At 44.0% G+C, this 23934-nt stretch overlaps 2 protein-coding genes across 4 annotated transcripts; both read right to left on the bottom strand.

Annotated features, from left to right (window-relative positions):
* Positions 1 to 51: 51 nt before the first annotated feature.
* Positions 52 to 17970, bottom strand: cobll1b (cordon-bleu WH2 repeat protein-like 1b). 3 transcript variants are annotated; one of them, XM_040201350.2, is made up of 14 exons: positions 17354 to 17970; positions 17175 to 17255; positions 7188 to 7376; positions 6142 to 6346; positions 5819 to 6044; positions 5689 to 5733; positions 5514 to 5608; positions 5119 to 5355; positions 4903 to 5032; positions 2805 to 3021; positions 2621 to 2709; positions 1099 to 2534; positions 624 to 773; positions 52 to 537 (listed from the first exon to the last, which is right to left on the bottom strand). In XM_040201350.2, the coding sequence occupies exons 1-13, from the start codon at positions 17431 to 17433 to the stop codon at positions 660 to 662; spliced, it is 3144 nt and encodes a 1047-aa protein (XP_040057284.2). In that variant the 5' UTR covers positions 17434 to 17970; the 3' UTR covers positions 52 to 537; positions 624 to 659. The 3 variants fall into 3 exon arrangements, with proteins under 3 accessions (XP_040057284.2, XP_040057285.2, XP_077947236.1); XM_040201351.2 differs by lacking the exons at positions 17175 to 17255; positions 17354 to 17970 and adding an exon at positions 11904 to 12318; XM_078091110.1 differs by lacking the exons at positions 17175 to 17255; positions 17354 to 17970 and adding an exon at positions 7482 to 8991.
* slc38a11 (solute carrier family 38 member 11) lies at positions 17964 to 22817 on the bottom strand. The gene is made up of 12 exons (XM_040201356.2): positions 22340 to 22817; positions 22144 to 22264; positions 21651 to 21725; positions 21422 to 21556; positions 21168 to 21233; positions 20959 to 21065; positions 20803 to 20882; positions 20611 to 20681; positions 19742 to 19903; positions 19524 to 19636; positions 19146 to 19277; positions 17964 to 19045 (listed from the first exon to the last, which is right to left on the bottom strand). Exons 1-12 carry the CDS (start codon positions 22349 to 22351, stop codon positions 18806 to 18808), a joined length of 1314 nt encoding a protein of 437 aa, XP_040057290.2. The 5' UTR covers positions 22352 to 22817; the 3' UTR covers positions 17964 to 18805.
* Between the last annotated feature and the right edge of the window lie 1117 nt (positions 22818 to 23934).

Here is a 23934-nt window from a genome sequence, read left to right as displayed (position 1 = left end):
TTGAAGGGATGTGAGATTAAAAGGTAAAAACGACAACATTTGAACACTTAGTGAGGGCAACGACTTTAATAAAGACATCGGAAATAAAATATTTATTCATATCAACTTGACAGAATAATGTGCGCTGTGCACATCAGTGTATTTCTGGATATAGCTTAATCAAAACACCGTAAAACTTAAATATAGATTTTATATATAGTCTAAGCATTTAAGAACCATCGGTTGGACATGGTCAATCTTATAAATCCAGTATTATTTAGATAATAGATTTCCTAATAATTTATAGAATTGTTCTCATTTAATAAACACACATAACAGTCTTGCATTAAATGCTAAATGTTCATCACACAAAATAAAACTGAAGCATTCAAATATGCAGGTCAGAGCAAGGGATATTAAACCAAAATACAATTATTAATGATCAAAATACATAATTTACATTGTTGGGGACTACCCAAAAAAGTACAACAAGTCCCTGCGTCTGCGTCATGGATTGAAGGTTTCTGGAAAACTCAAAGCAGACAGGATAAGCTCCTCCTGAAAGAAACAAAAGTACCGGTTCATGCGTGTGTTGTGGAAACATTATTATATCATATTACAATCTGTGTATATGATTTGCTTACAGTAGCTGGTCTATTGTCAGAAGAATCAAGGCACTGCTATGGACTGCTCTTTCCTTCTATATGAGCAATCTCAATAAAAGAGGCCAGTTCCACCTCTACCAGCTGTGGAGTGGAGCCTTTGTCAGCATCCACCGCTTTCTTTTTGCCATCCTGTGGTGTTAAAGAGAGACACAATGCATGTGATCAATGAAGACTTACTGTGAGAGTCGACATAAAGAAGGATCCATTAGAGCAAGTGCCAATAAAACAACTATGTTGGGTTTAGCAAAAGCGAATACATCATTTCTGCAGGTAAACATGTGTCACAGAAAAAATAATAAATACTAAAAATAAATAAATAAAATAAAATAATTTTACTAATGCCCATGATGCCCTCATTTTTAAAGAGAAGTACCTTTTCAGCACAGGAATGCAGGTTATAGTCTTATTATTTATTCATTTATGTGTATAATGAATGAAAGCGAATGATCTTTACCTCGAACGGAGACAGTCCGTCCGACTCTGTGACTGGAGAGCGACTCGGGGAGAAGGGTGGGGAAGCAGGCAAGTTGGGCGACGTTGGCCCGCGGGAAAAGGACTGGCTCCTTTTTACAGCAGAGGACACCGCCTGGGCGAAGCGGGATGGGGTTGCAGGGGAATAGGGCCTCGGGGCTGCAAAGCTCCTTAATTTCTCCAAGCTTAACCCTGTGCTTGGTTCTTTAGATGGCAAACTACTCTGCCTGGTCATTCGCATGGTTGCTACATTCTTATCATTCCCCTTAGGGCTCAGCTCAACATTAGAGGCCCCCGTTGTCTCCACTCCACACTGCACATGAGGCGGAAACGGAGGGGGTGGTAACTTTGCTCTCCCCGCACTTCTTTGAGACTCCTTCTGGCCGGGCCGAGGACCGGCGCCGACATTCTTTTCCGCTGCTGAGGTTACATAATACCCAGGTGGTTTTTTCTGCTGTGCCAAGCGGAAAGAACCGGGTTTAGGTTTAGTTGCAGGTGGAATTTTCATCTCTTTGACTTCTGCTGGTGAACCTGCTTGAGATGCCCCATTAGCAGACGATACTACACTGTCACCTGTTTGCAGTAGTGCTGTTGGTGACGAGGAATGAATGAATTCAGCTACACTTCCATTAACGGTGTCTTGGGTAGTAGCGGTGCTCGTCAGTAACTCTGTAGCAGATCGCGGCTCACTTTTTTCTTGTGAGACTTCCGTCTGTTCCCCCGGCGCTGTGCTCTCCTCCAGCTGAAGGGACTCGCCGTGCCGCCCCCCTTCCGGAGCTTCGGGAGGCGGCTCCAGTGTCAAGGCAACTTCAAAATATCTCAGCTTCTCGAGAGACTTCTGAGGCACGATGGTATACGTCGTCATCCCCACCTTGGGAACGTAGTCCCTTGTTAGCTCGTTGGAAGGCTTGGGCTTTGGCTCAGAGTTTGTGGCGTAAATAGATGGCGCCTTTGTTGTGGCAGGAATACTTGGCGTTGAGTCTTGGCACGATATGGTCTCCGAGGTGAGGGACAAGGCCTGCTTGAGATTGGGCGAGTTCTCTTCATGCATCACAGCGGCCATATCTTGCTTTGCCATTGACTCAAAGGCCGGTGAATTAACGGAGGAAGGGACTTGTCCTAGGTGTTGTTGTGGGGACACAGGTGGTGGTGGTGGTGGTGGGGACACAGGTGGTGGCGGTGGTGGTGGGGGGTAATCAGTTTGCACTTCAGCATGCCCTCCAGCGGGGCTCTCCGACCCGTCTGTCTGCCCCCAGGGGGTTACGGTGTGGAGACACGCCGGCGCTTCTGCATCCTGCATCGCAAGCGGGGGGGGGACGCTGGCTACGGTGCTGCAGTCACCCCGGACACTTTGGCTTGTTGACTCTTCTTCACACATCGGGTGTTGGCTCACATTTCCAACTGGACCCGAACCGCTATCTGTAAGAAGATATAATGAAATTAGAAGGTGCAAGATATCCACCAGACATATGAACAATACCAATGAAAAACAAGCGTAAACCCACTGGTATCGGCCACTTGAGATGCATCGGTGTCATCAGTTGTTCCCACATCACTCACAGTTAATGAATCATTCACTGTGCTCTGCAGTGGACTGTGAAAGTTAAGCAAACAGAAGTAATTAAAAGCACTGTTCAAATTAATGTTAAAACATGGCTGAGGGTGGAGAAGAAATACTGGAGTTCGTACTCGCCATCTGAGGACAGATCACCAGACTGATCTTCCCCATTGCTCTCCATGGACATCGTGGCCAGTATCTCGGTATGTGGCGAGGGGGAATGCAACGAAACACCAGCAGCAGACGTGTTGAGGCTGCAGGCCTCTCCCAGAGTATCGCTGGCCTTTAGTGAAACGGTGGTCTCCTCTTGTTCCATAATCTCCTCCAGTGTGTTAACAGCCGTCACCCCTGTAAAAAATCATCATAAAGGAGACACGTGAAAAAAAAACCATCACATTTACCTGGCAATGTAAGTAAAATGCTGGCTGATTAGATTGGGAAACTTTATTAATCCCCAGTGGGGAATCTCATTAAAGTAGTGGTGCATCCAACAATAAAATGAATTCAGATGACGTGTGATGGCAGTATATTTTTGCGAGTCCAACAGTCTTTCACACAATTTGAAAAAAAAAAGGTTTATAAGTCCTTCTTTTATGTTATTGTTTTTGTCAATACAGGCAGAGCAATACAAGTGTCCAACTGTATTTTTTTCAGTGTTCATAAACAGACACACTTCCATTGTTACAAGAAAAGAAAAGTTGCCCTGATTAAATCATCTATTATGTCTTCATTTAGCACTCAAAGGAAGCACATGACAGAGGAGCAGAGAGCAAACGGAATTTAAATGCTCCTCAAACTAAACTCCTGATCCTCACTGATCTCAGCCTCTGATCTCTTTATCTGCTGGCAGCAATGGGCTGTCGGGGAAACAGAGGAGGAAATGATCTTACTCTGGGAACCTAAGTGTTTTAAAAGTGGGAGGACGGAAATGGTTGTGTATACAAGTAGATAGCAGTAGTAAAAATGTTGATGAATGCACTATTAATGAGGTCTGGGAGATTAGTCGAGGGACTATTGCTTATAAAAGGAGTTGTGAGATTTTGTAAAAGTAAATATGTACAAAGAAAAATAGAAGATGAAAGAAGGAAATATAAAGCGACCGTAATATAAGAGGAAAAATGAAAAAGTTATACTTTGTTGAATATACAAGACACTAGATTTTGAAATGTCAAATTGAAAAATACACTTGGAGTGAAGCGAGTTTTGCTTGTGGTGCTAAAACTAGTTAAACTCCACAGATGTGTTGCACTGCATTGCATTGTGACCACAACTTTTCTGTTGATATTTTACAGAATTGTTCTACTGTGGATTGTCCACATTGGATAATATTATACTTATGAAATGTCCATACTGTGAGCGCCAAAACATTCACGGACCTCTGATGTAAGAGTGTGGCGGCAGAGACGTTAAAGCCTCAGAAAATAAGACCACAACTAAATGTATAACCTCTATCAAACGAATGTGAAAAAAAATGTTTTTTTCACAGATCAATGATCTATAAAAGAAACTAAATAAAAGATACAATCTCATTTTCCAGGCTGTAAGTCTTAATATATCTTTTGGGATATTCTTTGTTTTTTCTTTTCAATTACTTTGTATACAGGACGGGTGGAGCAACCCTCAAAGGACATTTCAGGGGGGGGTTTGATGTGTCCACACAATCACAGGAAAGTAAGTGAAGCAAGTTAATTATTCTCCTCCTTAACTTACAACAATTGGGAATGTAGTCAAAATTACTGCATGTTTTGTCATCATACATTTGTGGTTATGATTTAAAAAAATAAAAATTCACAGGTAACTGAATAGGAGACTTGATTTCTAACTAAACATGAACCGTGCATAACATGTAAAAGATAAAATGAGGTAGATAGAGACCAGAAAAAAGCAGAGGTAGTCAAGGACTAATGAAATAGGGTACTATGATGTATCATAAAAACTATTTCGATTAATAACCACCATTTACTTCCCACGATCCATGTCATGGGGCTGTTTTTCAAAAGAGCCACTGTTAAACAATGACCACTAGGAGGCACTACAGTCATAGAAATGCAGTCTCGGACTGCAAAGTCGAAAGTCTTTGTCTTTGAGGCCAAAGGACACAGGACAAATAAGCACAGTACAGGGACTGTGGGATCAACAGTGAAACTATCGAAATGAATGCTTTCATGGAAACCGTAGCTGTCCCAATGAATAATCGTGAAAACCAATACATGTGAACAAAAGGCAAACCTTGCAAACTTTCGTCCAGATGAACCGCTTCTTGGACAACGGCACTAGGAGACGTGGGCGGTGGAGGTGCCTTGCGTTTGGTTCTCCTTAACGACGACTCCGCTGAGGACCCGCGACTCAAACCGGCCATCTGAGGTGCATATGGATCATTTAAATGAGTTGGATAATCAATGTACCTGGACGCAGGTCACAGCTTCCGTGTTAATATTCACCCACCTGGTCACTGTCGAGTTGGGCAGTAGGCTCCGAGTTAAGCCGCCGGCGAGCGCCGAGTTCCGACGGGCAGCTCTGGGACACCACGATAGGGGGTGGGGGTGCACGTCTCTTCTTGGGCACGTCGGTGGATAGCGTAGGCGAGCTGAACGGAGACGAATTGGAGCTAGGTAAGGCCATGCTGAGAGGTCGAGGCTTGCTCACCAGCACGGGAGACGCCGGGGCACTGGCCGTGGTTGCCTTTAAAGAACAAACATCCAATCAGAACATGATAAGCGGCCTGGTCCCAAAACAACACGGTCCAAGTCAGCCAATGGCAAACCAAAGTCAACAAACCTCCCTCTGAACATTTAAAGTCGCTCTGTGGCACAGCTATGTAGTTGTTTTATTTCGATTACCTGGTCGGATTTCTTCTTGCTTTTTCTAAACTTGCTGAAGAGCCCTTTGTTTTCTTTCTCTTTCTGATTTTTATCTTTGCCTGGCATCACTGCCCCTGAAAAAAAAATCGGTTGTAAGAGAACATTGGTTGTGTTGATATCAACGATATGGTTCACAAAGTGAAAAGTGAAGTACCTCCAAGCGTAGGTGAGGCTGGACACACTGGGAAAGACGGTTGTCCTGCAAAGCCAGCAAGCAATAGACTGAGCACATAACAAGTGAGCTACATCATGCCAAATGCAGCAAATCACATCTCAGTATTTACCTTTAGTGTCTCTTGCATAAACTTCCCTTATTGCATAATCGTTTAGAGAGTTGGACAAGTCCAAAGGGGCCAGTGATTGAACATCTCTCCACAGAACCGTAGTCTCAATGTCAAATTCACATTTCTCACAGATGGCCGGTAGGTGTTCAGCCAGGGGAATGCGAGGGTTAACGCGTAGGATCGTTTTCTGGGTCTGTTTGTAGTTTATCACCATCCGAACGGTTGCCTACGGAATGAAAAACTTCAAAATCAAATCCGCGAACTCACTATGAATGGCAAACCATTGGCGTTTACCGCAACACGGCGTCAGGACTCTAACGTACCTCAGGCATCTGAGGACCTGTCTTCTTGTTCCTGTCCTCCCCTTTGGGTTTAAGTATGATCTTCTCTGCATCCAGTGTTCCTATGAGAGCGTTGGGCTTGAGTTTGGTCTTGTTCTTGTTGCCGGTGACCAGTTCTAAGGTGTGGCTTGATGGGTTGAGGTGATACTTTGCACAAAGCGTCACCAATAGATCCATCAGGGGTTTGCTGAAAGACCAAGAGGACACGATTAGCAATTCCTGAAATAAGCTGTTGGGGCGTAGAAGGGAAGGTTGTGAGATGGAATCTGGTTGAGTGACATTATGGTCAAAGACATTTTTAAATAAAGTAAAATATATGAGCTGACACCATTACTAGATTCATTGACTAATCAATGCACCTCGTGTTGCTCACAGGGAATCAGAATGAGCGCAGAATGTTTTGAACAAGAGAAAATGTACAGGAACTTACAGTAGCAACAGTAGTCGCATGGAGCCTTCCTGACACTGATAATAAAGTTTGAACTTAAACTAAATCCTTAAAACCAAGTGTTCACTCCGTTGTGAAGGCACTGAGAGAGGGAGGGTTTAGAGGAGGAAAAGAAGGTGAAGCTTAATCCTTTCATTTTGGATTGGTCTCAGTCTTTTAGAGGCCAAGGTGCAAAAGACACCCAGAAAAGAACACTGAGAAAGATAATGATATCTTGAGTAAACTGTTGATGGAACGTCTGAACTGCGTGTGAGCAGACTCGTTGCCGTACTGGTATTTTGGGACGTTGACCTGTAGGTTTTGCAGAGCTAGCTCAAGATGCAAAGGGGGGGAGATTTGTGTGTTCTCATTGCACCATGTAGTAACGCAATCAAGAGATGGTATTCGGAAGTTGAGACGAACAAGATATTTTAACCTTTACATCATTTGGTGCAAAGATACAAATGAAGAAATGCAATACATTATATTCCTCGCACAAATATCAACATTCATTTGCTCAGTGACTGCAACTGCACTTGATGGGATGACTCGGATATCCTGACGTTGTCTTTAGCTTTAATATTGAGTGTTCAAACTGTACCTTCCATGGACCGTGGTCACTTCTTCTACCCCGCCGGGCAGAACCACGACCAGCGAGAGGTCGGTATCAATGAGGTTCTCCTTCTGTTCCATGGTCAAATGAAGGGTTCCTGGGTACCACTGGCAGAGACCCGGCGAGTCCAGGTTTTTCAGTCCTGGCGGGGTTGGTGCTTTGCTTTTGGTCGACACCCTGTAGTTGGACAAAAGAGTTTAAATTTCTTCTCAGAGTTGCTTCGTCATTTCTAAAAAAAACTATAGTTTTAAAATGACTAGGATTGTTTTTTCACTCACGTACGTGTGTTTTTCTTTCTTTATGTTTTTGTAATTGCCTTTTCTATCTCAGACAATTCTCTGATTGAAAGTCAAAGTGCAGCAGCGAGCATGAAAGGAATCCTTTCTTCATCAGGTTTCCCCAGTGAGGCTCTTACATGTGGGAGTCCTCTTTGCAAACAAGTCACAAGACAACGCAATGGACAGATTGGGCCTGAAGAGATGGCTGTGAATGGACAGCCATGTGAGAGATAAGGAGATAAGAGTTTTCTAAACTGTTGACCGGGTTTTGTATTCAAAGTGATTAATTATGCAGTGCATGCTCTTCAGAAGCTGGAGGAAACACTCTCGAGCTTTAGTGAACATCACTCGGTGTGCTGGGGTGATTTTCCAGCGTGACCCGCTATACAGTACACAATTTTGAAGGGCGTTTTGGAGTCAACATTCCTGGAAACTGTGTCAATACGGTGAAGTAGAGCGCAATCGTGTGAGAGTTACAGACGGAACAGGTATGCGACACAAAGGAGAGAGATACGAAAAGAGCCCAAGATATTATATTTGTTTGTCAAGAATACGTAGTGACGCATGAAATAATGACACACTGCTCTAATGTCGCTGCATAATAAAAAAGGCATGTCTATAAGCAAAACAAGAAGGACTTGATTCAAACAGAGCAGTCATTGTGAAATTCTGAGGAACTTTACCGTTTGCTTGAAACGAAAGGCTGCAGATTGTATGATAAACAAAGAAAGCTTCGGTCAAACTGTTCTGCCTGGATGTTAACAAGTTGTTCAGCGGGCCAAGGAATCGATCACCTTTGGAGACACTCAAGTGGCACATCGTTGGGTCTGAAGAGGGACACATCAGGCATTTTCAGACCCACTGCCTTGAATTATAGCCTGCAAAGCCTCTGGTGGGGGCACAAACAGAGGAATCCGAGCAATGCAAGGTCACAGGCTCCACCGAGGCACGTCTAGCGAGGGATTATTAGTCTTGCTATGGGGGGCGGCTGTCCTTAAAGACAGACTGTGACATAAATAAGAAACACAGACAGCTCTACAGTAGTTTTAAACATCAGGCTAGTCGGGCTTGATCGGGTATTTGCACCCAATGCAGCTTTCAGTTTGGTAATTATGGTACAAGATCAACAAAGCAGACCTTTTTCATACATGCTCACACTAAAGTAATTCATGTACTTTACAGTCCTATAGAAAGAGGGGGTGTGTTGTATTTTATACTGACTGAATGAATGAGCAGAGAGGAAAGGAAACAAATATATCCATGGGTTTCATTGTAGGCTTTAGAGAGTTAGTGTGTTTTAGGCTTTCCAGGACTCCTCAGGGAACTTTAATGGCAACTTGTTCTTTGTCTTAACGACAATCCCCTTTCCATGTAGACAAGTACCTTTTATATTGTAGCGTATTTACTGATTATTCTGTGGTCCCTCAGTAGTGTGCAGCTGACAATGCATCACACACACACAAAGTTTAACAACTTCCAACAACAACATAAAACTGCGGCTGTGACTAACTGTGGTCTTCCCAAAGAGGACCCGAAGCAACTACATGACAATCTTTGAAAATCCATGTGTACTATTTCATCTGACAAAAGGAGTTAGCCAGACAACTGGCACAATGATTTGACAAAACAGCTGGAGGACCGGACGGGCCGTGGGAGACACCAGAAACACACTTATTTCTCTGGTCATCTTTAATAATAATGGTGCCAGCAGCCAGAATGATAAAGCACACGGGATCTCGTACAGACATCAACAAGGAAAACAAAATGATATACTGCGAACTGTTTACGTTGTTGATTCTCTCCTGGTGTGTGGCAGAACGCCCCCCCTGACAAAAAATATATTAAAAGAAACAAATGCAAAGTGAATCAAGCAAGAGAGTTCAACTGCTGTTAGCAAACCAGCCTTTCCCAAAACGTAGCCTAATCCCTTTGTGTCCGTGCGAAGCCCTTCGTAACTTCTTACCGGCTACTTTGAAAATAGATCCAAATGATCAGATGCTGTCTGTTAAACTGAGGAACCTTTTTTTAAAGTGAGAATATGAATATTGCCGGTAAACATCTTTCAACCAATAATGTCCAGAAAAGGGCCTCGTAGCATCATGAGCTGTGACATGTATGACACCAATACACCAACGTAAGGAGGGCCAATGACATGGTACTCTGACTACTATCATGCACAGGGTAGGGTTCAAGGGTATTTTGGTCATGTATGGAACAATATATCGTATCAGTTGGTTAATATTGAGTTGTCACTGAGTGTGAGAGTATGGATGTGCATATGCGGATATGTGTTTCTGTTATGCGGATGGGGGGGGGGGGGGGTTACTTAGTGTAGTTTTATATCTATATCTGGCTCTATAAATGTTTTGGTCACTTCTGCCCCTCGACCAGCAGATTTGGACTCATTGCGGTTGATGTCGATCACTTCCTTCTTCAGCAGAAACTCATGAAACTTCTTCTTTTAACCATTTTTAGCTCATGCTTCTGTTGGTAGTGATTGCTGGCGAGCAACGAGAGTGAGAAGTGAATAATGCACTTATGCGGTAAAAAAATAAATAAAAGAAAACACGAGGCCAAGTAGGCGTCTGTATGCTGACATGTTGGGCATAACGACGTTCAAAGCCCCGGTGCTATTGATACGCCTGTTTCCAGGGCTGTCTGTGTCCCTCAGCGTGTTGACTTTGGATGAAATCTCAAATGAATGTTGTTGTGACTGATCTGGATGACATGATGAAATAAAGAGTTGATGACTTGTCATCCTCAAACGTTTAAACCTTCTGACCCCAACTGCTCAGTTCAGCGAGGAGAGGAGAAAGTCGGGAAAGCACTGTTGGATTAATAGTAATAAACAGATGGAGCACTGTAAGTGTTGAACCCGCCTTCACCATCAATGTCACGCTAACCCCAAACAGACATTCACAGCATAACCTCTGGTGGGTACGAAGTCCTCATTTCACGGTTGTGTATTTAGCAAAGGGACTGTAATCTTTCTACATGTTATCCTCTCACACACATTTCACACTCTCACCCTAAAACGGAGCATTGCAAGTTAAAGAGCCCAACTGATGCAATTGTCGTGTGATTTCTCAAATTCCCAAATGTGACTTTTTGCAATGTAACATTTAACTAAGCTAGAACGGCCAAAGTACACAAAAGCCGTGCCTCAGGGTCAGCCCAGTTTGTACAGCTGTGTCATCAGCCATTTCACGGAGACACCTCGAGCAGGTGACAGACACGAGCACACAGGCCGGTTTGTCTCGGAGGCAGAGGGAGCTGCTGAATGAGAAGAGACGTGTTGAAGCTTGACTCTGCTGATGCCTCATCCACAGGGTTTCCCCTTGGCGGCTTGACACTCACAAACAAGCCCATTCGAACCCACAGGACATGCTTGAAAGACGTGATCATCACAGCAGGCCTGGAAAGAACAGGCCTGCTGTCATTGTGCCATTTGTTATGTTTCGAAATGAATGCAAACAAATGGGAGTCCAAAGTAAATGTGAACCGGGATATACTGCATGCTGGGATGTTATGTTGAACAGATAGTCTTGGTTTAACTGAATCGATTTGTGATGGAAATATGTGGGAATGCTTCAAACAGATGTCCAATATCCAGATGTTGCTTCTGTGTTAAAATGCCAGAGGGACATAGAAGAAAGAGACAGTTTGACAAAAGGGTGGAACTATGTGCCCTTTTGTAAAAAAAACACTTAAAAACGAAAGAAATATCATAACATTGTCAACCAGGTGAAAGAGGGAATATCCAAATTCCATACATTCCATTCCATCTTGTTCCAGCTGGCATGACTTTTACCAAAAACAGTTCAGTTGAAATCACTTTCCTATCAGTTAAAATCCCTTCAGGCATATCACGGACAAAACGTAGCGTTGAGCAGGTGGGAGCAGCCCAGAGAGGAAACCAGGCCAAAGCATTGGTAGGAATTTGACTCAACTTTCAGGTCGTGGGAGGTGGAGGATTGGCAGAAACACCTTGTTGCAGTATGTTGGTTACCAGCTGCTGGGTAGCAGGACTTCAGCAGCAGAAATGGTGGTGCTGTGCCAAAGACTCAAACAGGACCTTCTGCTCAGTCACACTTCCTGACTTCACCCAAAGGGATTTGAAGAAACAAGAGGAAGACTTTCAACGCGCTGATGGCGAAACCCTCCCAGGACGCTAACCTGCAGCAATTTACTAGCTAGCTGAAACACGCTGAAACAGGCCCAACACACCTTCCACCTAGAGTCAAAACACAAACCGTGAGCTTCCTGAACGGAAAACATTCGGTGCACAGAAAACATGTCAAAGTACTTTTACAGTGAGCTCTGCCGTGCTGGAAACACGATACTGAAATAACCAGAAATGACAAGAGCAGGTGTGGCAGACCTGCTTCTCCCCTCAGTTTGCAAACATTTCCTTCCGGGCTCTTACCTCTTCGCCTGAGGTTGTCTCAGCTCAAACTGTTCCCATTCCGCTGTGCATCTCCCGCGAGTAGTCAGGCGGGACTAGACTCGATCAGCACAGCTTCAAAAAGGGGCCTACCTTTATGCCACGCCCCATAGCTGTGACATCACAGGTCCTGTCCCCTCTACCGAAATCTCCCGGCTGACCCCTCGCCGCGGCTCTGGGAGCTCACAGTGTGCGAGTGCACCCCCCGCCCCCGTGGTCAAAGGTAAGCAGCTTTGCCTCCTTGTGCAGACATGGACCTGTGGGCGGGGCCAGGGGAGCGGGAACACCCCTCAGGGACTTAAAACAACGGTAAAATATGCATTATTCATGATACGTCATGATGGTCAAGGTGAGACGATAAGACGAGACGGACAGGGCTAGAGCCCTGTCTCCCCTCCCACCCCCCCGTCCCCGTCCAATGCGGTATTTCCCCCGTGTTTCTGTTTTGTTTGTCGATCAACACTGGCAACTTTTCACAGCCACACCTTACTTCTACAGAACTGAGTCATCCAATAATTACAGTGGAAGGCTTGACGGTTGAACGCAATGAAAACAATAAGGGGAAACAACTGCATGAACTAACAGCACTCGCTCACATTCGGATTGGGATACGTTAACTATTTTTCCTCCGATATAAAACTCCTCCTGGTGAACTTCATCAAAAGAGACTGTCGGCGCATTGCACTCAACAACTCTAGGCAGAGATGTTCTTATCGTTTAGTCCAAAAGCTTTCGATCGAAAAAAAAAAGAAAACGCAAAGCCAACTGTACACCGACTGGTACAGAAGCAATAACTCGGACTTTCCAAGTGCTCATTGGCAGCGCGTTATCAGGAGCCCGAAGCTTTCACTTAAGAATGTGCGGCCCTTTCTAACAAACACAAGCAACCAATAGCACCACCAGACGATAAGGGAGGGGGGGGGGGGGGGTGAATGGAGAGGTTACCGTGAAGGAGGAGGACCAAGAGGGTGGAGTCAAACATGAGGAGGGCGGGAGGGGGCGGGAGGGGGCTGGGAAGGGACGGGGTTTCTTTCCCTGAGGAAAGACAAAACACAGGGCCACAGCTGAATAATTTGGTGAGAGGTCACTCACAGTAAACACAAGCTTTTTAAAGAGGCTCTGGAAAGGCCGTTACTTCAGAAGCGGTGTGGGATGGAAGGAGATTAGGGAGAAGATTAGAAAAAAAAAGGAGCTCAGGGACCCGATGAGAACCCACTTCCTATGTGTATTGCTTGTTATTGCAGGCAAAACAAAAAACTTTTGTTTTGCGACCACCGCTAAACTACATGTTGTGCATCGCTGGATGCTAAAGTAGTTCCAGTAAGTAAGATAAGATAGCGGGTCTGCCTGGGTAATACGATGAGATTACATGGGGTGATCGCTCAGTTCTCCGAACAATGCCTGCAAACAGCAGATGTCGTTCCACTCAGCGAGCGGGCGTCCGCTTCGGTACATTACCCTCAACTTATCGCAGAGCAGCTCAAATTTGTTTACTCCAAACATTTCACTGACCCAAACATGTGTCAGTGATTGTAAAAAAATAATCATAAACATACATACGTGTAATATGCACAAAAGAGATAAAGTAATTATCGCCGTAGCTTCTGGCAACGTCAAATTTGGGTCTTTTGAAGTACGAAAAAATCACTTGGTGAGAGGGAAAGCTCCCCATTGAGTCATAATTATAACTATCACACTGCATTCTTTCATGTGAAACAAGGCACCACTGTCTGCACTGGGACATCGTCCCAAAGGCCCAGCGGCACGCTCTACCTCTTCTGCTCATCACATGAGCCAAAAGGGAGACTGCAAACAGTAATACCGCACTGAAACTGCCCCCCTTTAGTATCTTCTCTTCATTGCGAATAGTGCAAACAAAATATTCATTGTTGCACAAACTTCATTCCATCTTAGTGTGTGAGAGTTACACCCAGTCGCACATTCAACCTCAAGGCAAGAACAACAATCGTGTTGTGACATTTCCTTTAACTTTCTTCCTGAAATGAATTAGTGGCCTGTATTCACTTCAGAAAAAGTTCCTCTTCACAGCATGGACCAACCTCTCGCAAATATAACGAAAAGCAGGAGCAGTCATGGCACATACGGAAATACAACTGGAATTGAAGCAGAGTCACTAAAGCTCGCATACAAAGTAGTTCTGCTTGCATTGCGTTCTGTATTGGTGTAAATATGTTTCCCCCCCGGATGCCAAAACTATGAGTAAATAATGCTTGTCACCTCTGTAAAAGCGCTTTTAAAGTTTTCTGACCCTCATCTTGAAGTGAGCAGTGTTTGAACGCTGTCGTCTCATTAATGGGACATTTTCATCTTGCTGTTGTTTTGAACTCGGCAACGTTTTCAATGTTGTCTGTGTTTTATGCACAGTGATGAAAAGAGATTTAAAATCTCACTGGGATTATCATTTTATAAATAAAAGGCTGAACAAATACAAATATCCTAATTGAAACCGCTGCCTCGGTTTGTGTGTGTCCGTGAATGCATGTTAGATGATGACACGTTTCATCACATCAACGTGTTGCGTGAGGTTATGCAAACAGGTGTTAGATTTGCATAATATCAGATTGTGCCATTATGTCGTATTGCCATCGTTTCAATACACACAAACACCTGGGTTGATACAACAGTAGGACCGTATGCATAGTGACAGTGCCATCTAGAGCGCCATTTCCAGGTGTGCAACGTTATGATGTCATCAGAACTCGCCATTATTTCAATGGTTGGATCATTTTTAGACAGCTCAACAAAGTCCCGTTTTGACGGACTTGTAGTAAACTCAAACAACGCCATTCATGACCGACTCGGCCCCTTTTCTATAAATATCTCATCCAAAACAAACCAAACGCTGATAATGGAGGTCAAGAAAATGAAAGCAATTTGCTCCTTCGCCCCGTTTCATGTCCGAATGTTATTGGAGATAAGCGAAAGTTCCTACTCAGAACACACAAAGGTCTGATTCATGTCGGGTCGCTCAGAATGTCACACAGCCGGAGTGTGGGAGGCTTCCAACTGTTATGCCTTGGAAGAGTGCGTAACAGAAACAAAGCGGGCCCGCGGCTCAATTTCAGGCCAAATCTGCGAAGCAAAACTATTCCAAAAACGGGCTGCTGTGCAACACCAACACTACTTAAATACATAATCATGTCCGCTGTGGAGATAAGAAGAGAAATAAAAGAAAAAGAACCGTAGCGACCAACAAACAATATTTTTAAATCCCTTGAGAGGCATTCGCTGGTATTCACGGTCAGTGCGTTGGCACTAGGGGGGTAACAAAGGCTCCCCATTATTCCCTGTCCCCACGGACGTCAGACATATTGTCTCTTTTAGCCCAGTGAGGCGGAAAAGCTTCCATAAAATATCCAAGGATTCAAATACACACCAACTCACTGACGGGGCGAGCTTGCTGGGCACTAATGCTTATTTTCCTCTCACTTTATTGCCTTTAGTGGGTGGATATCCTTGAATGACATCCTTTATTCTTGCAGCACTGAAGTGTGGGCTCCCCGAAGGCAGCACGATGTGTAGACTAAACGATGCATTTTCCTGTATGAAGAAAGCCTTATTGTCGTCTTGAGGAGAACGCGCTGCTTCTGTGCTTTAGTGTACTTGGAGGACCTCGTTGTGAAACGTTAGAAATGTTTTAACTTGACATGCCCACTTCCAGTGTCTACGTTGGGCCGGCCAGGATTTTCATCTGTAGGCTCATGAGAACAGCTGTGCCCTTGGACTGTCTGCATATCTGGAAACAGCTGTGGGGATTCACGATACCTTAACCAAACGCACATTCTGCCCTGAGGAAAGACAGCTATAGTGAGATCATGGTTTAAGGTGTGTCCAATTAGCTTTAAGCAGCACTGTCTTAGACGTGAGCATGAATTGGTGGGATTTAGAAACATTTCTTGTTAAATTTTCCGGTTAATGCATTGAAAGAAAACTCCTCTAAAGAACGTAGTAAAACAAGTGCAATGAAAAGTATTTTTTTCAAGACTGACCCGCGTGTGCGTTAGCGACATCTCTGCCTGGAGAACTGCCGGCCCACCGATTCTATCAGTATTTGGGTAAGGAAATGTAGCGTAGCTTGGGGGGGTTTGCAGGGGGTGGGTGGGGGGGTGGGGGTCACATGAAGTCTTCACATCTGACTGCATTTGAAAAAAAGGGAGCAAGTTTACTGGCTCCAAGTATAATAAGCCACAAATAAGGCTGGGAACATGTGTGCCCCCCCCCCCCTGGCAACTTATAGAAGAGTGCGGTTTGCTTTTCCAAATAAATGTCAAACTACGGAGAGACTTCAGTTGTCTGCTGCTCCCCGTTGCCAAGGAGTGTGGCTGTGCTCCTGGATTACACAAGGCTTGTGAAATATAATAATTAAATCACACCAGCAACGCTTTTTCTCATTTTTTCGTAAAGTACACATGAAGATGTGTCGGAATATTTTTACAAACAGGGAACTACAAAAGGACTGGAAACTTTGCATATGGCTATTTTAAAAATAAGGGTACTATCATATGTTCCAGTCCCCCTATCGAGTCTTTCATTTAAATCCCAAAGACTCAACAGGAGTGAGTGGGGACTTGCTCTGGAAAACCCTTCTTTTTTATTTAAGGGCACTGAAATTCAAGCAGCTGACATCATCTCAAAGTCCTTGAACCAAAAGTGACTCCATCATGTCATATACTCACGGCACTCTTTAATACCGTTTTCTCTGAAATCGAATGTCGGCTTCAAGTCGAATGAACGCACGATTTCCCACGAGAAATACGATCAACGGGCTCATCGGCGAGTCAGAATGCTGCGCCTGCGAAAAATACTTCCCATGACCTCTACATGTGGTCAAGGCAATTTCTCAGTACATCCCTGAGAGCAGGAAATGAGGAGAGGTCAAAGGTTGAAAAGTCTGCAACAACTGTTACTTCACAGAGATGTACCGAGTGAGAAGAACGCATAAGGAAAGTTGCATTATTTGACATTGGAACTTATTGACACCTCAGGGTGTCATAGGTGGAATGACAAATACATGTGTTGTACTTTAGCTGTTTTAGAATTATATTCCCCCCAAAAAACACTTTGAGGACAATGCTCAAATGGCTCAAATACAGATGCGGTATTGTTTCTAAAATGTCCCTGTAGAAACAGGCTGGTGGAGGAGACACATGTCCCTTGTGGGTCAATGGTTTTTTTTTGTCCATCATCGATAGATAAAACGCATAGTTGTGTCAGCTGGTTTATCGTACATACCTCAGACCCGAGCTCCGTGGAAGGGGATGCGAGCCGCGATCGGCCATGACTAAACTCATCGGCTTCACCGGATCGCCCCGACTAGTCGAAACAAAACAAGACCAAAAACGAAAAGGGCACAATGCATTTGTACAGAATCAGTCGGCACACAGTGACCGCGATGCAGAGCGCACTCTTACCTGCTGGCTGTGAAGTGATGCAAGCGGGTAAATGCCGAAATATGGGCGATTCCACATGAGGTCATCGGTTCTTCGGTCATGTGAACCGTTTTTCCATCTTTTCTTCTGGAAATACGCTCAGGCGAACCGACGTGCCGAGTCTTACCATGAGTGCGGTGGGTTTTCCACGCGGTCTTTTACATAGAAAATGAGTTGAATTCCACCACTAACACATTTTGTTTGGATAAATGATCCATATCGCTCCGCTCTGAAGTTTTCCGGATTTTTTTGTTGTTGTTGTTTTTTGTTCTTCTCTTGCGTTTTACACAAAGCTCTCCGGTCTGCTTAATTGCTCCCGTCGTCCCTTTTAAAGCGCGAAGTCTGGCACATCTAACGCAAACTGTGCCAAGTTCTGACCGCACATCCAAAGCACTCAAACACGGTCACGTTTGGCTGTAAAAGTGGGGCGTCTCTCAGATCCGCCGAAGCGCTGGCATTCACCTTCCTGTCATTACCGGTCGAAGCAATCAACACAAACAAAAAACAACAACACAAACCACAAGAAAACCACGCAGGCGACACCTCCTTCTTTCGCATGGCTTGGAATAAACTGCACCGACACACATCGGAGTTGTTGTTTTTGCGCTTCCTTTTAATAAACACGCTATGTTGTCTACAGCGACACCGTGTGGTTGAATATCGGTACAACAGTTTCCCCCTCGAAGTGATGCGTGCCGTTCTGAATTATGAATATACAACAATTCATTAAAAAACAAAGACAAACCACAGACGAAACACGTTCACGTGTAATATCTTGATAACACGTATGTAGAAACCTCAACATTACAGTCCAGATGCTCCTATAAAATGCTCCTATAAATGATGTATGAGATGGTTGAGTAGAGGGTGGAATAGTAAATAGTGTGGCCAATAATATAATTGCTTTCAGAACATTAGTGAAGTCTGGCATTTGTGTTGGGCGGGAAGACCTGGTTTAAGGTTAACGCGTTCATATGAACATGATGATGTTTTTCTAGACTATCATGACGTCAACATTGAAGGGGTTAACTGGAGCGCACACTCAAACTGTGAAATAAGACAACACAGTCAGTTATTTGTGGATCTACCTAGAAAAGAAAACATGTTATTTACCAAGTAATTCCGATTTAGCTCCCCTTCTTTTGTGCCATGTAAGGTTGGCCTTAGGTCACATCTTGAAGTATCAGGCTCTAGAATGCAGCGTTTAAGACAAAGGTCCAATACAGGGAGATTCAGGCGGACGGTGTGTGTGTGTGTGTGGGGGGGGGGGTGGCTCAAGTAGAAACAGAAAAAACAAAAGTGAACATTATATGTCCATCTTTACACTTCCGTTCGCTGTAAACCATTAAAAAAATCCCTCCAACAAAAAGACAATGTCCAAATTTTCCCTCTAAAGTGTTGAAAAATTGAAGAGAACAAAATATTTGCTGAGTTTCATGCAGGTGGTACACTGGCAGTGACATTGGGCTCTGCACAGTAGAACATCTCCACGCCGTGTGAGCAGTCCTGAGGGTAGAGGCTCGTCATGGTCAAACCGGTAATCATCACAAACAGGCCAATCAATATCAAAATGGCGGGTATCAAGTTTTCTGTGTGGAACCAGCGTCCGGGTGAGAGTCTGAGGAAGCACGCGGATGGGAGGATGAAGATCAGCGGTGTGGCGCACAGAACACCCTGGAGGGCCGGAGAGAACACCATTAGATTCAAATGCAAAACCCGTGCAAACTAACGTAAACGTGGAAGGGTGCAGAGGGGCTGAGGATGCGCCGCTTACGTTGAGCTCCAAAACGACGCCCAGACAGTCGTAGGCCAGAGATATCGCTGCGCCAACTGCAACTATGAGAAATGTTATCGCCACGTGTTCCAAGTTCGAAAGATCCCGGCTGCAAAACACCTTGGATAACACCTGGGGAGATGAACAGGAAAGAGGGGGGGGGTTCTAATGCTCACATTTGTCTTTCACGAGGAGGCGCTGGGGACGCAGCTGACACGCTGTCGCCGACCGAGCGGCTGTGCTAAAGCGATGGGGAGCGAAGTGGCGAGCTTTCCCCTCGTTCGTTTGAGTCAAACCCTCAGAATGCCGCTGGCCCGAACGCATGTAAACGTTTAACTGGTAAATTCTTAGGTCGGAGTACGAGAAAGGATTACTTACCTCCCGTGCAACAAAACACTCCAGTGGAAATGTGGTTATAATGCTGAGGCCGAAACAGAAGCGACCAAATGTTGCCAGGTTGTCATTTCTGCAGTAGTTCTGAAACACGTCTCCTAAAAAAAAAGAGATGGAAATACAAGATCTTAACCAAACATTTACGTTAATAAAAAGAAATGACTGGAGAGGCGTGTTGGTTTGTTGTTTCCTAATACCGCTACCTTGTGTGTAGCCAGTGAAGGTGGTATAGCCAGCAACGGCGAACGCCGCACTGATGACTAACGCGGAGCCCACGGACACGTGCGTGATCCGAGACCAGTTGGCAAGTGTTGGCCGCTCCAGAGAACCGTAGATGAGAAAGCTGTTGTGGTGGCATATGAAAGCTGCAGAGACACACATGGGCAGAACATAGACACACTATTGACTCATAGATACAATAACTCAATAATAACTCAAGTATTTCTGATAACACTTGGTACCTTGTCTGACCTAGGAGGGCCTTTTTAATGACTTCAGATTGGATTTGATGGTGACCCGACCATATCTGTCCCCTTTAAGACTGAGACGCAACCAACAACACCCGTCTTAACTCGGGTTACACAGCACTTTACTCCCCGACTAAATGACTTCCTCCACAGCAAAAGTAGTTATTATTGTCAAGGCACTTTCCTTTCATCACAATGTGTGTAAAGGCCTTTGTGAACTCGTGTCACTCTGGACAGGAGATTACACCACGTCTCACTCTGAATGGGGGGATTGTGTTCTCTCAGGCCTTTGTTTTTGGTGCCATTGATTTGATCAGAGCTTCAGGGAGAATTACTGGAAAAAGGATTCCAAGTAAAATATTGTCCTGAATATGGAAAATCACCCCTTCTGTGCTGGTGTATAAAGCACTGACCCATCTAAGGTGTACGGCAGTGCGTTTTCCCGGGTGAGGGGAATAGGACGCCTTTCTTTGTGCAAGCATTCTGAATTATGGGATCAAACATTGAAATGTGTTTGGCAGCCATCTTGGCTTGTGATTCTGTACAAAATTTTAAACAGGTACTTTTTTTATTGTCACTCATCGGCATCATGCAGACAAACTTACCAAAAGACATCACACCAACGGCCTGAATTGCGTTCCACTTTGCAAATACCCATGCGTTCTCTGTAGGGGGGCTAGAGAGTGAGACATTCAGTCGTCAACGAACACAGAAACACGCTATCAGTGGTTCACACAGAGGAATCGTTTCCATTGTAAACACTATGAGCGAGCACATTGCTGAGTATTCATTCGTACATTTGGGGTCCAAGGGTAGCTGCTCTGATGATTACAATGACGAGGATGATAAATGTCAGCACCATTGACAAGAAGGACACCTGGTAACACACAGATTTTTCACAGGCGTCTTTAAAATCAAAAGGACAGGGAAAACCGTGAAATGATCAAACTTACCTTCCCGAGTTTCTCTATGTTTCGATAAAGTGAAAGAGGCAGTGTGAATAGAAGGGTTGACAACAAGATCACAAAGTGACGCTCTGCAAGTATGTGATCTGGACCAACTGTAGGCACAATACATATATTTCAATCTCATAGATATGCACAGAATATGTTAATACGTGAGATTTACCGAGGAGGAACGCACTACGTGCAGCGTACTCTACCTCCTGGTATTCTCTGAAATACTTTGGTCAGCGTGTCGCCAATTGTGATGTTGTAGCTAATCATGGCTGAGGAAGAAAGCAAAGCGGAAGCATCATTCTAGTGTTCGTGTCGGTAGCATTATTTAGACCAAACTAGAAAATAAACAGTATGAATGGAATAAATAATGAACCTTCAGTGTTTGTTAGAACACACTAAAACGTACAGGTAGGTCAAACATGTAACTTTGAATTATCGCAGTCGTTAAAAAACTCACCAATGAAAGGATAAAGAAACTGCAGCACAGATAAAATGAGAAAGCCAGGGAAACCAAATGTGCTCTGCACCAGTGACTGATAACTGCTCGTCCCGGTCAGGTTGCCTCCTTTAATCAGTAAGATGATGGAGTAGTCTGCCATTGAATGCAAACATAATATAAATAGTTGGCTCGTTACATAAATCCATGACTCAATCGCTTTTCTAAATGACACCTTTCAGACACCCACCTGTAATGAACCCAACTACTACCAACAGCAGAAGGCCCAAAGAGAGTCCGGCCTGGTTCAATGCATATGGTAAGCCTTGTCAAAAAAAAAAGAAATACATAAAAATAAGTGCATTCATTAACAGAGCAGCAACCAAAATTGTCGTGGTATTTTTAAGCAACAAATGTTACAGTTAAGCAACCACCAAATCTTTAAAACGGAGGTGATGGTGCTTTGTTGTTGTGGTTTTGACTGAGGGCTTTTTTTTAAGGAGTGAGGCATTTTTTGAGGATGAAAGAGTTAAAGTGGAGAATGGGGGTCAACTGGCAGCAGTCATATGATGCGGAGGGTTTAACACTGCAGGGCTTGAGAATAATGAAAGCTGATCTTTGTTGCACAGAAGAATCGCATTACATTGTTTAACTGAATAATGTCAACCTTAAGTGTAAGTGAACAGTATTCATTCATATAATTGATTGCACATAATCAAATGGTTACTGTGAAATGGATTTACCTATTATTCCAGATCCTATTATGGAATTGATGAAATTAAAAGACGCAGATGTCATTGAACTTATTGGCTCTCCGGAGGCTTTTTTGGGGGGGACCAACGTGGCCCCTTCTTCACTGTTTAACTAGAAAAATAACAATCAGAGTTATTAGAAACAAAAAAACTGTCCGCGTGTTGTTCGTGTCCCGGCATCACTCACCTCCTGAGCCATGTTGAGCACCCGCTGGTCTTCCTCTTCGTCCTCTCAGTGTTTCACCCTCACATATTTGCAGTGTGTCTGAACAAGACTAAGTTAAGATACATGCATGTAAAAAAAAAAAAGTAAGTCTGTCGAGTCCACCTAACATGAGTCATTAGCCACCCTGCTTATTGAATGATTATTCTCTGGCATTAAATGGGAGCTCCTGAGCTCCTCCCCCGGAAAAACATTGACACTGTCTGACCAATCACAGGGCAGGCTCATTTGTTCAGCACAAAGTAGATCATTAGCATGCATTATGTATGGTGTACTACGCCTACAAGATATATATAGGTGGTCTTCTTGGAAAGACTTGTCTATTAGGCCTTTGTTAGTTGGAATTGTCTCCCTGGAGAAAAAAGAAAGACTATGTTTTATGACTATGACTGATGTCTTTGTAATATTTTCTAATATTTCCTGCAGGTCAATTGAATTTAGTGTGTTGAATTTAGTGTATTACAATGATATTTAAACCTGCAAAGCACTTCATACAGAAGCAATAGTCCCAATGAAAATTGTAGTCTGTCTCCAAGGCCTCTGACAAGTGCCCCCCCCCCCCCCCCCCCCCCCCCCCTCCTTTTTAACAAGTGAGTGCATGAATGTGATGCTAACCAGAAGATGTGTAGCACTGACTTTTACAAAACCTGCTCTTTTGCTACTGCAGCAGACATGTGCTTATATAACTCTAACCAAACTTCCGGGGATCGGTTGGAGCCTGGCAGTTGATGCCAAAATATGTCTTTTGACACACGGAAATTCGGAATTAAAGGATTTTTCTGCAAAGCTGACGAGGCTGAAAAAAGAACCTTTGTGCAGGGAGGGAAATGATTAAAGCAATAGGAAAGAATGTGAGATATAATGTACAGTAAGAAACAGAAAACAATTTCTCCTGTGGAAAATTGTGGACATTTATTTCGATTTAGGTTCCTTAAAATAAAAACATATTCACGTCGCATTGACCACAATGAAAAATATAACTGTTGTATGGAAGTTGAATACCTTGGGCCCACTTCCCCACAAATGCATTCATGAAAATACCAAGATGCACATGACGACATCGGTTAAGTATAATCCATGTCTATGTGTGTTTTACTAAGTATTACTAAGTATTCCGTTCACTGGTTACAACACATTATGTAGTAGTGCGAGCAGATATACGCTCATTAATTTATGAATGTACACTGTAGAACTGCTTATTCATTATTTACCCATCATTTGTTCTACATCCCAATATATGATACTAAAACAATATAGTTCACCCTATAGGGATTTTTGAACAGTACGGCTTCAGTACGACCCAATTCCGCTCCGATTGGATCTTCACCTTATTCACTGTCTATAAACATCCGTTGTTTTTTCCACTGTGGAAACTTCGTGACAGCCTCCCTTTGCCCTTTAAAGTTATGACCACACCGTCCTTTTCCACCAGGTGGTGTCCGACTAAAGGTGGATGTCCTGCTCACCCGCAAGTCGCCAAAATGAATGAATCTATATCTGCACATACAGATGTGTGTCTCTTTCTCTCCGGCTGTGGGACCGTAACTGGGAGTCCGCTT

The sequence above is a fragment of the Gasterosteus aculeatus genome, chromosome 16 (assembly GCF_964276395.1).
Source record: "Gasterosteus aculeatus chromosome 16, fGasAcu3.hap1.1, whole genome shotgun sequence".
Taxonomy (NCBI): domain Eukaryota; kingdom Metazoa; phylum Chordata; class Actinopteri; order Perciformes; family Gasterosteidae; genus Gasterosteus; species Gasterosteus aculeatus.
This window is presented reverse-complemented; position numbering and strand designations above follow the sequence as displayed.

What these genes read in the sequence shown, in the direction of transcription:
- cobll1b (XM_040201350.2), bottom strand. Translation starts at nt 17,433, where the DNA reads ATGACCGAAGAACCGATGACCTCATGTGGAATCGCCCATATTTCGGCA. An exon ending in CATCACTTCACAGCCAGCAG is followed by an intron (nt 17,256 to 17,353) that starts GTAAGAGTGCGC and finishes TGTTTCGACTAG; the next exon opens with TCGGGGCGATCCGGTGAAGC. An exon ending in TTATGCAAGAGACACTAAAG is followed by an intron (nt 5,734 to 5,818) that starts GTAAATACTGAG and finishes CTGGCTTTGCAG; the next exon opens with GACAACCGTCTTTCCCAGTG.
- slc38a11 (XM_040201356.2), bottom strand. An exon ending in AATAGGATCTGGAATAATAG is followed by an intron (nt 21,726 to 22,143) that starts GTAAATCCATTT and finishes TTTTTTGACAAG; the next exon opens with GCTTACCATATGCATTGAAC. An exon ending in AGTAGTTGGGTTCATTACAG is followed by an intron (nt 21,557 to 21,650) that starts GTGGGTGTCTGA and finishes ATTCAATGGCAG; the next exon opens with ACTACTCCATCATCTTACTG.